Source organism: Natrix helvetica, assembly GCF_964273705.1.
Source record: "Natrix helvetica genome assembly, chromosome: 1".
In the NCBI taxonomy this organism is placed as follows: Eukaryota; Metazoa; Chordata; class Lepidosauria; order Squamata; family Natricidae; genus Natrix; species Natrix helvetica.
In genome coordinates, this window is record NC_138548.1 from 18,158,567 (window position 1) to 18,174,314 (window position 15,748).

Genomic DNA, 15,748 nt, shown 5'->3' on the forward strand with positions numbered 1-15,748 from the left:
GTGGGTTGGTTGGGAATTGAGGCCGGAGCCAATGAGAGCTCTTCAAAGGCTCTTCAAAATAGCCACTGCTCACCAAGGACTCGCGAGGCTGTTATTATTATCGTTCTCATCTTTTCTACTACCTTCTCCTATTGGTGTTTTATGGTTCTATTACCTACCGGTAGTTGTGTGTATGTACACTTGTTGCTTGTATGTGCATGTTATTTGTATGTTTGTATGTACCTGATTATTACCTTGTTTGTATGTACACAGAAAATTCTTTTTTTAAAACAACGTGTTTTTTTTGTTTTTTTTAATTACATGTTTTAACTTCTTTTATAAACAAAGTGTTGTCCGGATTTTCCACCTTTACATCTTCTGTTATGCATAGTTCATTTTACATCATATTTTCATTTCACATTTCAGTCATCTTATATTCTTTCCATGTTTTCCAGCTTAATTTTAATTTCTTCTTAATATATAAACAATATCTTTATTGCCTCTCCAAGTTAATCAAGTTTAACATATCATTTCCATCCATTATTCTTTTTTACTCTCAATATCATATATCCTCAAATCCAATTTTATATAGTAAACATTTCACTTAGTTAATTATCCACAATTAATAGCATTAATCTATTTCCCTCACATCATATTAGCTGTATACTATTGGTTACATTTACCAAATTTCATTCTATTCTATTAGTAAATCCTTTTCCTTCTTTCCTCCTTTCAACCATTTTCTCTTAGTCTCTCAGGAACTTCACTTCTCTTATATTCTCTTCTTTGCACCCATTTGCCAAGCTTTTTCTTTTTACACAGAAAAAATCTTTATTGCCCATGTGTGATTTGGACACATAAGGAATTTATCTCCGGTGCATAAGCTTTCATCCTATATACAAGCAACGTAATAAATCATGATTATAATCATAAAATGCAACCATCATAAATCATAAGATGCAACACTCAGGGATAGTCATAGGATACTAAAAAAGCAACACAAATTAAATATTTTGGAGGCATTTCCTCGCCCCTTTCCATTTTTATCAAATGAGTTGCTTTTGTTAAATCCATCCACTCATGCTTTGTATTTTAAATAAGGAGATAAAATAGCACGACATCGGACTATTAGTTCCCAAAGAACACCACAACAACTAGTGGCCAGAGGTTGCCGTTGACAATGAATCGGTACTACCTGAAGAAACTACATGGAGTGCATTTGAATTATCTGCTTAGATTTCTGCCCAGTAACCAGCTCACCACTTCAAGAAAATATGAGTGCTTTGTTGATTTCCTAGGAATATTTTCAAAGCAACACAAATCATAAGATACAAACAACAAAGTTATAGTTATAAGAAGCTAAGGAAATAGGTAATAGGAACAATGAGAAGGATAAGAGGTAATAAAGCCCTACTAGGTGATTTGACATCCCAGGGCATAGACAGTGTTGTGGTAATTAGTTGTTTAACAGAATGATAGCAGGGAGGGGGGGATTGTCTTTGGGTCTGGTTGTTTGGCATGAAATGCCCTATAGCAGTATGGCTAACCTTTTTGTTGTGGCATGCTGAAAGCATGCATGCACCCATAATACAATGCGCATGAAACCCCCACCCCATGCACCACCCCTGTGCATGTATGCACAACCCTCCCCCGAAAATGTGCTCCTGCACATGTGCGCATGATGCCCGCATGCGCCCCTCCCTCCATGCATGCATGGCAGAAACCTGAAAACCCGCTGGCCAGCGGGTGGCGCCCACACATGTGGGGTGGAGCTGAGCTGGGGCGATGGCTCACCTGCCCGCAGAGAGGGCGCTGCATGCCACCTGTGGCACGCGTGCTATAGGTTCGCCATCACAGCCCTATAGTGTTGTCTTGAGGGAAGAAGTTGAAATGGAGCTTGCCAGTTAGGTCATAAATGTGACACTTGTAAAGTGGGTCATCACATGAAGTACCTGATTTTATGACCTTTTTTGCAATGGTTGTAAAGCAAATGTGGCAGTCGTTAAGAGAAGCCGTTATTGGCTATGGGGCATTTTGCTGAAAACTGGGAATAAATGCCATCTTGCAGTTAAAACATTGCAAACATGCTATAGTGACTGCAGGATGCTGCAAACGGCCATAAATGAAGGCCAGATACCAAGTGCTCAAAATTAATCACATGACCATAGGAGGTGGTCCAGCATCAGAACTTCGGAACTGGGTCATAAGTAGTTTTTTTTAAGGGGAAGGGGTGTCTGTCTAATTTTAAATAGTCGCTAAGCAACTGGTTGTAAGTCAAGGACTACCTCTAATGGGAAAACAACATAGATATTTATCAATCTCAACAGTGAATCTGAGAAAATCAGGCACAAATTGTTTTTCCATAAGTAAAAGAAGTGAGCAACTGGGCCTCTTATTCTCCAGGTATACCAGCAAAACATCTGTATTCCCTAGAGAAACTGATAGCATCTGCAAACGCCCAGAGACAGAAATAGTTTTGCAAGTTCGTATGCTTCAGGTTGCCAGATCGGGCATTTTTTTCTCCTGCAGTTTCCTGCTTGTGTGTCTCCTGTGGTTGGACAGTGGCATCATCGGGAACAGGTGCAGCTCACCAAACTGAGCTGGTCCACTGGAAGGTGGGAGATTGGGTTTCCAGGTAGCAGACCAGAGCTGGGATCGCCTTACAACCTTGCTGTTCTACCTGCAACATCAATAATTTAATCGAGGCCGTCGTCCCCTTTGTTCAAACACCTGGCATCTCAATGCTGCGGAAGTCTAGAAAGCAGGGCAAGAAAGACAACGCAGAGCAGCAGAAGGGGTCCCCCATGGAAAACGGTGTGGCTCAGGAGACTGGAGGCTCTCAGCCCTCTGCAGAAAGGGGAAGAGGTGCTCCGGGCCAGAATGGCGCAGTTCCAAGACCACCCCAGCCGCCACCCCGGGTGCGTCCTCGGCTCATCTTCCACACCCAGCTGGCCCACGGGAGCCCCACTGCCAAGATTGAGGGGTTCACCAATGTTAAGGAGCTTTATGCCAAAATTGCAGAGGTCTTTGACATCTCCTCAACAGAGGTAAGGATGGGGCTGTTCAGTGTGTTGGATGTATTTAAGGAAGGAGCCAGGGCTGGGCTCTCAGCCTTTCAGCCAAGTGGGTGGCCTGGTCTTTGGCACTGAAAAGATTCACCAAAGTATTAGGCAAGGAGGCCAAGCTGCAATGTCCATTATGGGTAGTTAGATGCTCAGTATGGCTGTACTGTACTCTACATTACTCTGTTACTGGGAGAGAGGGATGGAGGGAGGAAGGAAGGAAGGAAGGAAGGAAGGAAGGAAGGAAGGAAGGAAGGAGAAAAGGAAGGAAGGAAGGAAGAAGGAAGGAAAATGGGAAGAGGAAGGAAGGGGACAAGAGGGCAAAGAAGAAAGGGGGAGGAAGGAGGGGAGGAAGGAAGGAAGGGGGAGGAGGAAGAAAGGAAAGGGGAGGAAGGAAGGAGAGGAAGAAGGAAGGAAGGGGGAAGGAAGGAAGGGGAGGAGGAAGGGAGGAAATGGGAGGGAGGGAGGGAGGGAGGAAGGAAGAAATAAATAAAGAAAGAAAGAAAGAAAGAAAGAAAGAAAGAAAGAGGGAGGGAGGGAGGAGCACAGAACTGTGTGCTGATGCAGCAAGCATCCCATTAAGAATATATGGTAAAAAGATAAAATATTCAGCATCTTGCCAGAAGAGAGAGGTATTTTTGTGTAGATATTCTGAAAAATACCTCCAGCATCACACATAAGAAACAACAAAAGACCCAAGGAAAAAAGAACAGGAAGAGAAAACACAAAGGATTAATTTATCAGGTTCCAGCATCAAAGAGGCTTTGGAAATGAGAAGGCACGAAGGAGCAGCTGAAGAGCTTTTCCTTTGGAAGCAGACTAAAAGCTGGGCTAGCAATGTTTGGGGCTATGAAAACTTCAGCTAAGGGTAAAAGAAGACTAAGGAGTTAGGGAGTAATTTGAGCTGGAAAGTTCAGTTCCCACAAGGCTTACAGTCTATGGCAGGAGAGGATGGGAGATAGGAGGGACAGGAAACAAGCATTACTAGGGAAGAATAATCTCAAATATAGATTCACTATGCAGGGGGGAGTCTTTTCCAGTCCAGTGTGAAGTTGCCTGTATAAACTCCATATTTTCCTCCTTATTTTAATCTTATCACTTCTGCTTCTAAATGTCAGGATTCCAAGTAACACCCCCAACGAAAGAAGACTCCGAGACTTGAGTTTCCTCCAAGTTCTATTTTATTAGAGATGTCATATTGGCACATCTGGGAAAACAAGAATCTGAAAGTTTCCAGGTTTTCCCCACCCAAAATAAAGTCCAAGCCCTTGCCCAGCACCCTCATGTCCGTCACATGGTCCAATCAAACATCGCCCCACCTGGAGATGCCTCCCAGTCATAGCCCTCCCAGGTGCAGGGGATATGTCTTTTTTTTAAATGTTGTACGCCGCCCTGAGTCCTTTGGGAGAAGGGCGGCATATAAATCCAATAAACTAAACAAACAAACAGGGCAAGATGTCCTTGACTCTCTGAGAAAAGAACGTTATTTTGACTATATATCTCCCATACTCCATATAATCCCCCCTCCCATTTTCCCACAGTAGAAAATGTGGCAGGCCTGGAGGCCCAAATGTAAAAGATGGCTTCCAGGTCTGACACTAAAAGCAACAGGCAAGGAGAGGGCTCCAAAACGCTTTTCCCTCAGATTTCCCGACCTGTTGACGTCTTCCACAGAGACCTTTTCCCTATATGGCTGGCTGGGGAATTCTGGGAATTCTGGGAGTTGAAGTCCACAAGTCTTAAAGTTCCAAAGTTTGGACACCCCTGCCCTATACAGTATATATAAAATATAAATGCATTTGCACTTCCCTCCAGATCTTGTTCTGTACGTTGAACACCCACAAGGTAGATATGCAGAAACTGCTGGGCGGCCAGATTGGTCTGGAGGACTTCATTTTCGCTCACATCCGCGGTGATACGAAGGAGGTGGAGGTCATCAAAACAGAGGATGCTCTGGGACTTACTATCACAGATAACGGGGCTGGCTATGCTTTCATCAAGGTAGGTCTTTGGGAATAGGATAAAAGACTGACATGTTGATTTGTAATAGCCATGTTTCTACCTACAATAGAATGTGGAACAGTATATGCAGTACCTTGCTCAATAGTAGTAACCGTGAGAGGGGTCTTGGAGTCCTAGAGGACAACCATTTAAATATGAGCCAGCAGTGTGCAGCAGTGGGATGCAGCATCCAGTTTTGGTTGCTATGATGTAAAAAAGATGTTGAGACTCTAGAAAGAGTGCAGAGAAGAGCAAGAAAGATGATTAGGGGACTGGAGACTAAAATATATGAAGAACGGTTGCAGGATGGGTATGCCTAGTTTAATGAAAAGAAGGACTAGGGGTGACATGATAGCTGTGTTCCAATATCTCAGGGGTTGCCCCAAAGAAGAGGGAGTCAAGCTATTCTCCAAAGCACCTGAAGGCAGGACAAGAAGTAATGGGTAGAAACTAATCAAGGAGAGAAGCAACTGAGGAGAAATTTCCTGACAGTTAGAACAATTAATCAGTGGAACACTTGCTTCCAGACGTTGTGAATGCTCCAATGCTGGAAGTTTTTAAGAAGAGATTGTATAACCATTTATCTGAAGTGGTATAGGGTTTCCTGCCTAAGTAGGGGGTTGGACTAGAAGACCTCCATGGTCCCTTCCAAGTCTTTTATTGTGTATTTTACCTGCAGATATCTCGGTCATAAGCCAGCCTCTCATGTTGCATGTGAAAGCTTTGCATAATAGAGTCATTGACTGAGATGGGCAGCCATAGAAATTGAATAAATATAGACTGAATTTCAATAAATAAACTATAAAGTGACTTCATTATTACATGGCCTGTGGCATTTGGGACTAGTTGAAGGGTCTGGGCCAGTGTTTCTCAATATTGGCAAGGAGGAATACCATGCAGGTCCAAACATTCTTACAGAGGTATCCTCAACGTACAGGTTTTTTTTAAAAATCAAGATGGCAGCTACAATGGCACAATCAAAGCTTTGCCTGTTTAAAAAAATAGGTGCAACTTTGATTGTGCTGCTCAGCTGCCCTTTTGACATTTTTACCCTGAGAAAAATGGCTACTCCTGCCTCACTTTTCAAGGTCAGCCAAGGTCATTAGGCCATAGATAGGATTATTCTCTTTCTAAACTTTTCCTTTTTTTGCACTTCCCCATTTGATAGCGTATTAAGGAAGGAAGCATTATGAACCGCATTCCAACGGTCTCTGTTGGGGACAGCATTGAAGCCATTAACGACCAAACCATTGTCGGATGCCGCCACTACGAAGTTGCCAAGATGTTGCGCGAGATGCCGCAGGCGCAGCCATTTACTTTGCGCTTGGTGCAGCCTAAACGAGCTTTCGGTAAGTGGATATTTGAGCACTGAAGAGAGGCTGCACCACAGAGTCCCACCATAGGCCTAGTACCACAGCCCAGCATCACCGAGGAGCAGCCAGTTGGTCACTTTAAAGTGCCCCTCAATATTTTTTGAGCTAGCAAAAATAAATGCATAAAATATTGTTTTTCTCCCCTGATGGTCAAGGTCTTTTCTGAGCTTCCGGTTTCCAGTGTGTATATGCACGCTGCTTACCTGGTCTTCCAGTTTCTAATGCGCATGCGGGCACAAAGTCCATCTGGCCGGCACGCGTGTGTGCGCCGGAAACTGTAAGCTCACCTTCCCAGCGCGTGCATGCGTGCCAGGGAGCTGCTCTTCTAGTTTCCGGTGCTTCTGCGTGCACAAAGACAGCGAGTGTGCCCGGAGAGATGGCTCTGCGTTCCACTTCCGGCACGTGTGCCATAGGTGCCATCACGGCTATAGCCCATCCTCAACAGTGAAAACAAGGGACAGGGTCTTCTCTATAGTGGCACCATGATTATGAAAAGCTCCCCCAAAGAGTTGATGCTTGCATTGTTTGTTTAATTAGTTGAGGCAGGAAATATCTTTTTTTTTTTTTTTTTTGCTTTAGTCTTCATTTTATTTGCTGCTTTGATTTTTGTTGTTCAGGATTATTTTCTTCTTTGTTCGTGTGTTCTTTCAAGTTTTGGATTTCCTTAAAGTTGCTTAACTGGTTTTTATCTCTTCCTCCCTTCCGTTCCTTTCTCTTCCTATTATTTATTTATTTAGTTAGTTAGTTTGTCACTCATATACAAGATAACAGGAATAAGAATAAACATGAATAAGAACACAGAAAATGGGTACAAATAAATGGGGATATCATCAGGAAGTCAGATCAAGAGCAGAAAATTATCCTTCTTGCTGTTTGGAAAGCAGGTTGCTATCTGATGAAAATTCTAATATTATCAGCTCCCCAAGGAGCCTGATCTTTCCTAAGGGGCAGCTGATGTATATTGTAATCTTACGGAAATAATAATAAGCAGAACTGTTTGCCATTTTGAAAGAATGTCATGAATGAGAACAGATTGCATACCAGCTATTTTAACAAGCATTGTTAGAGCCAGGCAGTTCATTTAATTCCGCTTTGGTTAAAAAATATGGCTTAGGATCTCAGACTGATTCTAGATTGCGACAAGCAAAAAAACCAACAACCACCCTCTTGTTTTCATTTCAAATTTAGGCTCCTAAAATGAGAAGAGGCTGGCATGGAAATCTGGGTTCCCCAAATGTGGGCAGATAACCGCTTCCAGGAGTCATAGCAGGGGTGGGTTCCTGCCAGTTCTAACCTCTTCTATAGAAGAGGTTCCACAAATCTACAGTGCCGTTTAGAACCGGTTCCAGCTCCCTCCCCCCGCCCGTCCGCAAATCATCAAGATGAAGAGCGAGAGGAGGAATTCGGGAGTTGAAGTCCACAAGTCTTAAAGCTGTCAAGTTTGAACACCCCTGGGTTTTTTCTAAAGGGTTAGGAGTGCAAGGGTCTTGTAACTTGACAGCTTTAAGACTTGTGGGCTTCAAATGCCAGAGTTTCTGAGCCAACATTTTGGTTGCTAAGCAAGAGCGTTGTTAAGTGAGTTTCACCACATTTTACAAGTTGGCCATGCCCACCCAGCCACATGGCTGGCAAGCCACTTCCACCCAGTCACATGGCCAGCAAGCCACTCCCACAAAGCAGGCCACACCAACAGAAGAGGTTCTAAAATATTTTGAAACCTACCACTGAGTCATAGCCAACATGGTCCATAGCGTAGGGTGCTCAGAGCTGTATGGTTAGAAGTTCTCCATTTCTGGGAGGGAAATGTGTACAGGCAGTCCTTGACTGAAAACTGTTTGTTTAGTGTCTGTTTGAAGTTACAGTGACACTGAATAAAGTGACTTATATGATTGGTTTTCACAGCTACAACTGTTACAAGGATCCTCAGGATCATGGGATCAAAATTCAGGCACTTGGCAACTGGCATATATTTATGGCAGTTGCACTGTCCTGGGATCACGTGATCACCAGTGGTAGGATTCAAAATTTTTTACTACTGGTTCCGTGGGCGTGGCTTGATGGATGTGGCATGGCTTAGTGGGTGTGGCAGGGGAAGGTTACTGCAAAATCCCCATTGCCTCTCAATCAGCTGGGACTTGGGAGGCAGAGAATAGATAGGGGTTGTTAAGTAATTAAGCTCCCCGTTAGGAGAGCGAGTATGCAGAGAAGCGTAATGAGAGTGGTATGGAAGAACACGCACAAAGCAGCATACAGAGACACTGAATAGTATAAAAATATAGTAGTTTACTATGTAAAACTATTATGTAGAAGTATTCAGAGTCCAGTTAACAGTCCAAGTCATACACGGTTCAGTAATTCAGTTATCAAATAGTCAGTCTAACACACAAAGTACAGTAGCTAACAATAGCAAGACTCAGTAACTCACGAGCAGTATCAAACAGTATCCACGATCAGCATCTAACAAACAGAGAGCTAACAACCATTCTGACTCCCTCTTATGCCTGCTTGAGGTAATAAACCAATTACATCTCTGAATCATTTAAAGTAACAGTAAAGTAATCATAGCTTATATACATTGCCAAGCCAAGCCTAGGGTTACATCCCTAACAGGGGGCAGGGCCAGTCAGAGGTGGTATTTACCAGTTCTCCAAACTACTCAAAATTTCCACTATCAGTTGCTGAATACTACCTCTGGTGATCACCATTTATAAGTTTCCTAATTGGCTTCCAACAAGCAAAGTCAATGAAGGAATTCAGATTTGTGTAACAATCACATGATTCACTTAAGAGCTGCAGAGGTTTACTTAACGGTGGCAAAAAAAAAGTGATAAACAGGGGCAAAAGTCATTTAACAGATGCCTTGCTTAGCAACAGAAATTTTGGACTTAATTGTGGTTGTAAGTCGAGGATTACCTGTATTGTTAAGATGGTTATGGGTGCGTCGTAGAAATCTCCTGCGGTGCAATTGTCCAACCTTGTTTCAACTCTTTCACAGGGGACTGTTGTGTCCTCCCGATATCTCCATGCTCAATTTGGAATCGGTTTTCTCCTAATTTTTTCTGCATTTTTTTTTCTTTTTGGGGAGAAAGCGTTGAATAACCCAGAGCAAAGAGTGTCCAGGCAGGATATAAAAAGTCAAAACAGTTGCTGCGACTGTATGGTTGAAACCCCATTCCTTTTTTATATGTACTACACATACAAAAGGACTTCAAGTCACACAGTTGTAATGGCCATGTTGATTTTTTTGCCCGCCCCAATGGAAGATCAAATTTATAGTGCTTTCTAAAACACTCTACCGAGCCTCAAACGAATCCATCTGTCAAATGTGACACAATGCATGTTGAGACTCTAGAAAAAGTGCAGAGAAGAGCAACCAGGAAGATTAGGGGACTTGTAGACTAACATATGAAGAACAGTTACAGGAACTGAGCATGGCTAGTCTAGTGAAGAGAAAGGCCAGGAGAGACATCATAGTAATGTTCCAATATTTGAGGGGCTGCCACAGAGAGCAGGGGGCCAAGCTATTTTCCAAGCACCCGAAGACCAGACAAGGAACAATGGATGGAAACTGATCAAGGAGAGATTCAACCTAGAAATTAGGAGAAACTGTCTGACAGTGAGAACAATCAACCAATGGAACAGAAGTTGCCTTCGGAGGTTGTGGGAGCTTCATCACTGGAGGCTTTCAAGAAGAGACTGGACTGCCATTTGTCAGAAATGGTGCAGGGTCTCCTGCTTGGGCAGGGGTTTGGACTAGATGACCTACAAGGTCCCTTCCAAGTCTGTTAATCTGTAATCTGCATAGTCAGCCAGATGTTTAGATGGGGTTTTGAATTTTTGTTCATCTATTTAGTTCATTCCAAGGATCTGGGATAGACAGATGTTGTGGTTCAGTGGTGTTAAATGTATCTCATAGGATGTACGCCGTTACAAGCAGCCGTTTGAAATTGACTGATGATGAGTTTGTCAATGGTAGTAATGTTTAAGACATGCTCCAGATGTTTTGAGATGGCACCCAAGGTGCCTTTCAATATTGATTCTATTTTTGCCATAGTTGTTTTATTTGCCAGTCTTTGAATTTTATTATTTTCTCTAGTTTTTTTTTCTTTTCTATTCTGCTATCTCTAGGTAATGCCACATCCACTGTTCAAATTGTTTTGTCTTTTTTACCAACAATTGTTAGTCTGGAGTATTATGTAGCAGATGCTTGTCTATTTGAATTCTAGTGCTTCTTTTCTATTACTTTGTCTATATTGTGGTGTCATCATATCTTCCTCCTCCTCTTCCTCCTCCTCCTCCTCCTCCTCCTCCTCCTCCTCCTCCTCCTCCTCCTCCTCCTCCTCCTCCTCCTCCTCCTCCTCCTCCTCCTCCTCTATCATTTCCTATCTTCAGTCATTAATTCAGTTTGACCCAATAATCCTACCATTTGAACTTTTGTGTAAGGGATTGAGAACTGCCTACACCTGTCATTCTAATTTCTTGATCCTTGATATGGTACTGTACCCTACCTATTTTAATTTTTTAAGGATGTGTTTAATTTTAAAAAATTAAAGGGCCGATAACCATGTTTCCAAAGTGTTAGCCTAAAACATATGTGTATGATAGCATCAGGGACACGGTGGCTCAGTGGCTAAGATGCTGAGCTTGTCGATCAGAAAGGTTCGGCAGTTCAGCGGTTTGAATCCCTAGCTCCGTGTAACGGAGTGAGCTCCCGTTACTTGTCCCAGCTTCTGCCAACCTAGCAGTTTGAAAGGATGTAAAAATGCAAGTAGAAAAAATAGGAACCACCTCTGGTGGGAAGGTAACAGTGTTCCATGCGTCTTCGACATTTAGCCATACTGGCCACATGACCACGGAGACATTTTCAGACAGCACTGGCTCTTCGGCTTTGAAACGGAGATGAGTACCACCCCCTAGAGTCGGGAAGAATTAGCACATATTTGCGAGGGGAACCATTACCTTATGATAGCATCACCTCACTGATCTCAGAAGTCTTCTTAGCAAATATCATGTGGATGGCTGCATTCCATAGCTGGCTTTTTGTGGGTGTCTATATAACATGCTCCCCAAATTCCAGATATGGCTTGTGGCCCAAAGGAATGCCATTCCTCTCCTAGTAGATGCCTTACAATGTGTAATAATCAACTGCCTCTAGTCTTCAAGTCATTTTTTTATTCCACCCCCATCTTCTGTTTTACACAGTTGTTTATGAACTTCAAGGGGTTCTAGCAAAAAAAGAAGTGAATTCTGTAACTTTCCCATTCTGCTGAAGAGTATTGTTGTGCTCAGACATCTTCTGTTATGTCTACTGTTTGTCAGGGTTCCAAGTAACACCCCCCACCAAAAGAAAAATCTGAGGCTTGAGTTTCCTTAAAGTTCCATTTTATTAGAGATATCATATTGGCACCTCTGGGAAAACCCAAATCTGAAAGTTTCCAGGTTTTCCCCACCCAAAAGAAAATTCAAGTCCCTGCCCAGCACCCACATGTTTATCACATGCTCCAATCAGGCCTCGTTCCAACTGGAGATGCCTCCCAGTCACACTACTCCAGCAGGGCAAGATGACCTTGACTTTTGGAGAAAAGAATTTTATTTAGACTACATATCTCCCATACTCCATATACTCCCCCCTTCCATTTTCCCACAGTAGAAAATGTGGCAGGCCTGGAGGCCCAATGTAAAAGATGGCTTCCAGACCTGACACTGTCTTTGAACCAGATGTTGAGTCCTTGATCTTCTTTTCTCCTCCCCTCTGTAGATATGATCAGCCAGAGGACACGAAGCAGCAAGAGCTCAAGTGAGGAGAAAATAGGCAGCGGACGAGAGACTCTACGGCTGCGTGCAACGGGCACTGCCACCATAGAGCAGGCAGTGAGTATGCTCTGGGACAGGGAACGGATTAACCAGATGCCCATATTCTCGTAGTACTGTATCAGTGGTGGGTTCTGGATCCCGTTCCAACCGGTACAGTTGGAACGGGCTCAGCATTGCCCACATGGATGCGCGCAGCGAGTGCATGCATTGTAGCTGCCAGTGACGCTTCTGCAAACCTCCACAACGCTCCAGCTACTTGTCGGAGCGTCGCACAGGCACTGTATGCGTCATGCATGTGCGCGGAAGTGCCAAAGGCTTTAAAGGACAGGTAAGGAGCTCGGGCGGGGAGGTCCTCCAGAGCACCGTACCAGAACGGTACCCGGTGCTCCAGGCAGGCTCCGGTATGCCTGTACCGGGGTGTACCGCCTGCAACCCACCACTGTACTGTACATAAGAAATTTGGGGGCTAATTGGAAATGAGTTGATTGCCTCAGGGCTAACCTTAGGAAAATGCCTGTTAGATACCTAGCCCGGTTGCTGGATGGGCGTGGCCATGATGGGCGTGGCTTAGTTGGCCTCCTGCACCGGGGGGGGGGCATTTTTGCCCTCCAGAGGCTCCAGAGGCTTCCTTGAGCCTCCTGGAGGGCAAAAACGGCATTCCTCAGGCTCTAGAGGCCCTCCGGAGGCCGGAAATTCTGGGAGACCCATTATTTCCCCTCCTCGAGCCTCCATGCAGGCCCTGTACTTACCTGGCATCCCCAACAGGCTGCATTGGGATTCCTGGGAGGGGTGGAGTGGGTGGGGTGGGGTGGGTGGGGCCAGCAAGGGGTGGTTTTCTGAACTGGGCAGATTCCTAGCTAGAGGTTCTCCCGAACCCGTGAGGACCCGCAGCAGCCCACCCCTTTTCTGAAGGGTCATGAGAAGGCACCAAATTTCATTGCTTCTGAAGCTTTGGTGCAGCCCAATGTTTCTCATCCTTGGCGGTTTGAAGATGTGTGGACTTCAACTCCCAACATTCCCCGACCATCTTGGCGGGGTCAGGGGAATTCTGGGAATTGAAGTCCACACGTCTGAAAGCTGCCAAAGTTGAGAAGCACTACAAGACATTCCTGTCAACGCTGGCAGTTCAGTTCCGTTTGATCTCCTTCCTTCCTTCTGTTCACAGCCAAGTGAGTTTGAGGAGGAAGCTGCTGAAAAAATGGACGACTTATTGGAAAGCTACATGGGCATCCGTGACCTCGAATTGGGTGAGTAGGGAGTGACGCAGGATTTGGTTGAAAAATATATATGATTCCTTTCACCTTGCCGTCAACTACTGCCTGGATGGGACCTCCAGATTAGGAGCCAGCCTACCCTCAGATTCTGGATTTGGGGAATTATATTGTAGAATAGTGTTTCTCAACCTTGGCAACTTTAAGATGTATGGACTTCAACTTCCAGAGTTCTGTAGCCAGCTGGATAGGGAATTCTGGGAGTTGAAGTCCGCCACATCTTAAAGTTGCCAAAGTTGAAAAACATGGCTCTAGAGAAGGGTGATGAATCTGGATGACTATTGATCAAAATGGATTTTCAGTTTGATACAGCAAGACAATCCATACGTGGTTTCATGTGAAATGAAGGTAACAATTAAAGAGAGATAAAGAGAACTGTCCTAGAACAGGGTTCTTTAGGTTTTATACAATACAATACAATAGTAGAGTTGGAAGGGACCTTGGAGGTCTTCTAGTCCAACCCCCTGCCTAGGCAGGAAACCCTATACCGTTTCAGACAAATGGCTATCCAACATCTTCTTAAAGACTTCCAGTGTTGGGGCATTTACAACTTCTGGAGGGAAGCTGTTCCACTGATTAATTGTTCTAACTGTCAGGAAGTTTCTCCTCAGTTCTAAGTTGCTTCTCTCCTTGATTAGTTTCCACCCATTGCTTCTTGTTCTACCCTCAGGTGCTTTGGAGAATAGCTTGACTCCCTCTTCTTTGTGGCAGCCCCTGAGATATTGGAACAATGCTATCATGTCTCCCCTAGTCCTTCTTTCTCTTAAGCTAGACATACCCAGTTCCTGCAACCGTTCTTCTTTGATGGATCTTCCCTTAATTTTGTTACCCTTGGATACCCATGTGCTTCCCATCTCCTCCACTGAATTTAAGGAGATGGGACTGGTGGATCATTCACCAGATTGGTATCGGTTAGGCTTCTTGATTAAATTAAAAATTAAACAAGGATCCTGACTTATTATTGAATTAACTGGGTAGCGAGCATCAGTGGTGGCATTCAAAAAAATTTACTACCAGTTCTGTAGGCATGGCTTGGTGGGTGTGACGTGGCTTGGTGGGCATGGCAGGGGAAGGATACTGCAAAATCAGCATTCCCTCCCCTCTCCTGTGGGAAGGTTACTGCAAAATCCCCATTCCCTCCCACCCCACTAACCTGCTTTCCAGCTCCGTTCTTCTGTTCAGGGCAACAAAAGAAGGGGCAGGGCTAGCCTATTGGCCGGTTCTCCGAACTACTCAAAATGCCTGCTACCGGTTCTCCAGAACCTGTCAGAACTGGCGGAATACTACCTCTGGTGAGCATGCCATAAACCTTCATATTTAGAGTACACTTTGTCTTCAGTTGTGTGTCCCACTACAGGCCAAGCCCTTCCCAGCAGCCTTTTTATGAATGTACCCAGAACGCGTCCAAATATGTCTTTGCTCCAATTGATGTTTTATCCCAGTGCTCTGAGTCCTAACCTCTGGCTCATTTCCCACAGCCTCTAGCATGGTGGAGATCACCAAAGAATGCCAGAGCCCTGAAGACTTTGCTCGTGGACTGGATTTGCTCCTGGGTGAATTTGCCTTCCCAGAAGATTTTGCCTCAGAGGTTTGGACTGCAGTTTGCAAGAGCAGGGAAATCTCTGAGTAGTTTCAGGAGATGGGCTGGGCAATTAAGGCTGTTTCTTGTCTTGGCCACCCCCACTCCCCCTTTTCTTTTTTTCTCTGCTCTGTAATTGTCCGTATCTTGCACACACTGACATCCACATCTGGGATTTCCTTCCAGAATGATCACCCGTGGCTCCAGGATTACACCTATGCAAAATTTCCAGGGGTGACAGACAGTAGCACCAATGAGCACATGCTCTCCTATTGGGGTGGAAGGAACTGACCTGTATGGAAGGAACAGAGAGCTATTTGGGTGATTACTTCTAGTTAGCATCTATAGGGGATCTTCTTCCAGTAGTATTCCAAGATACAATTGCTACCCTGTAGGTCCACATTAACAGGCCAGGGTGGTATGTTTCCAGATGTTTAAGTTATGCTTGTCATAATTGCAGAATAGATAGGAGAATGCTAGGAGAGACACTGTTTCTTGGCAACCCAACACACTGCAATTTAAACCGATTTGTAATTGGAAAGGACTTGAACCATCATTCTTCACAGTGGTTTCTGCAGGGCACAGTGAAGTAAGTCAAGAGGACAGCCACGATAATATGACACATGCAACACCCATTAAAAAAAATGGGAATTTCAATCCCACAGTTGC

The 15,748-nt window shown here is 44.3% G+C and overlaps 1 protein-coding gene and 1 long non-coding RNA gene across 3 annotated transcripts in view; one reads left to right on the forward strand and one right to left on the reverse strand.

Moving 5' to 3' along the window:
• LOC309396006 overlaps window positions 1-15,748 on the reverse strand; it is a 148,553-nt gene that overhangs the window by 59,630 nt on the left and 73,175 nt on the right. The gene's annotated exons all lie outside the window — the stretch shown is intronic.
• On the forward strand, window positions 44-15,593 carry GIPC3 (GIPC PDZ domain containing family member 3). 2 transcript variants are annotated; one of them, XM_081939295.1, is made up of 7 exons: window positions 44-170; window positions 2,509-3,026; window positions 4,857-5,042; window positions 6,211-6,391; window positions 12,174-12,286; window positions 13,395-13,476; window positions 14,979-15,593. In XM_081939295.1, the coding sequence occupies exons 2-7, from the start codon at window positions 2,721-2,723 to the stop codon at window positions 15,128-15,130; spliced, it is 1,020 nt and encodes a 339-aa protein (XP_081795421.1). In that variant the 5' UTR covers window positions 44-170; window positions 2,509-2,720; the 3' UTR covers window positions 15,131-15,593. The 2 variants fall into 2 exon arrangements, with proteins under 2 accessions (XP_081795421.1, XP_081795422.1); XM_081939296.1 differs by having other exon boundaries at window positions 154-189.

Bases quoted from the DNA above. Each gene is read 5' to 3' on its own strand.
- GIPC3 (XM_081939295.1), top strand. From the start codon at position 2,721: ATGCTGCGGAAGTCTAGAAAGCAGGGCAAGAAAGACAACGCAGAGCAG. The intron at 5,043-6,210 runs GTAGGTCTTTGG...CCCATTTGATAG, and splicing joins CTGGCTATGCTTTCATCAAG to CGTATTAAGGAAGGAAGCAT. The intron at 6,392-12,173 runs GTAAGTGGATAT...TCCCCTCTGTAG, and splicing joins GCAGCCTAAACGAGCTTTCG to ATATGATCAGCCAGAGGACA.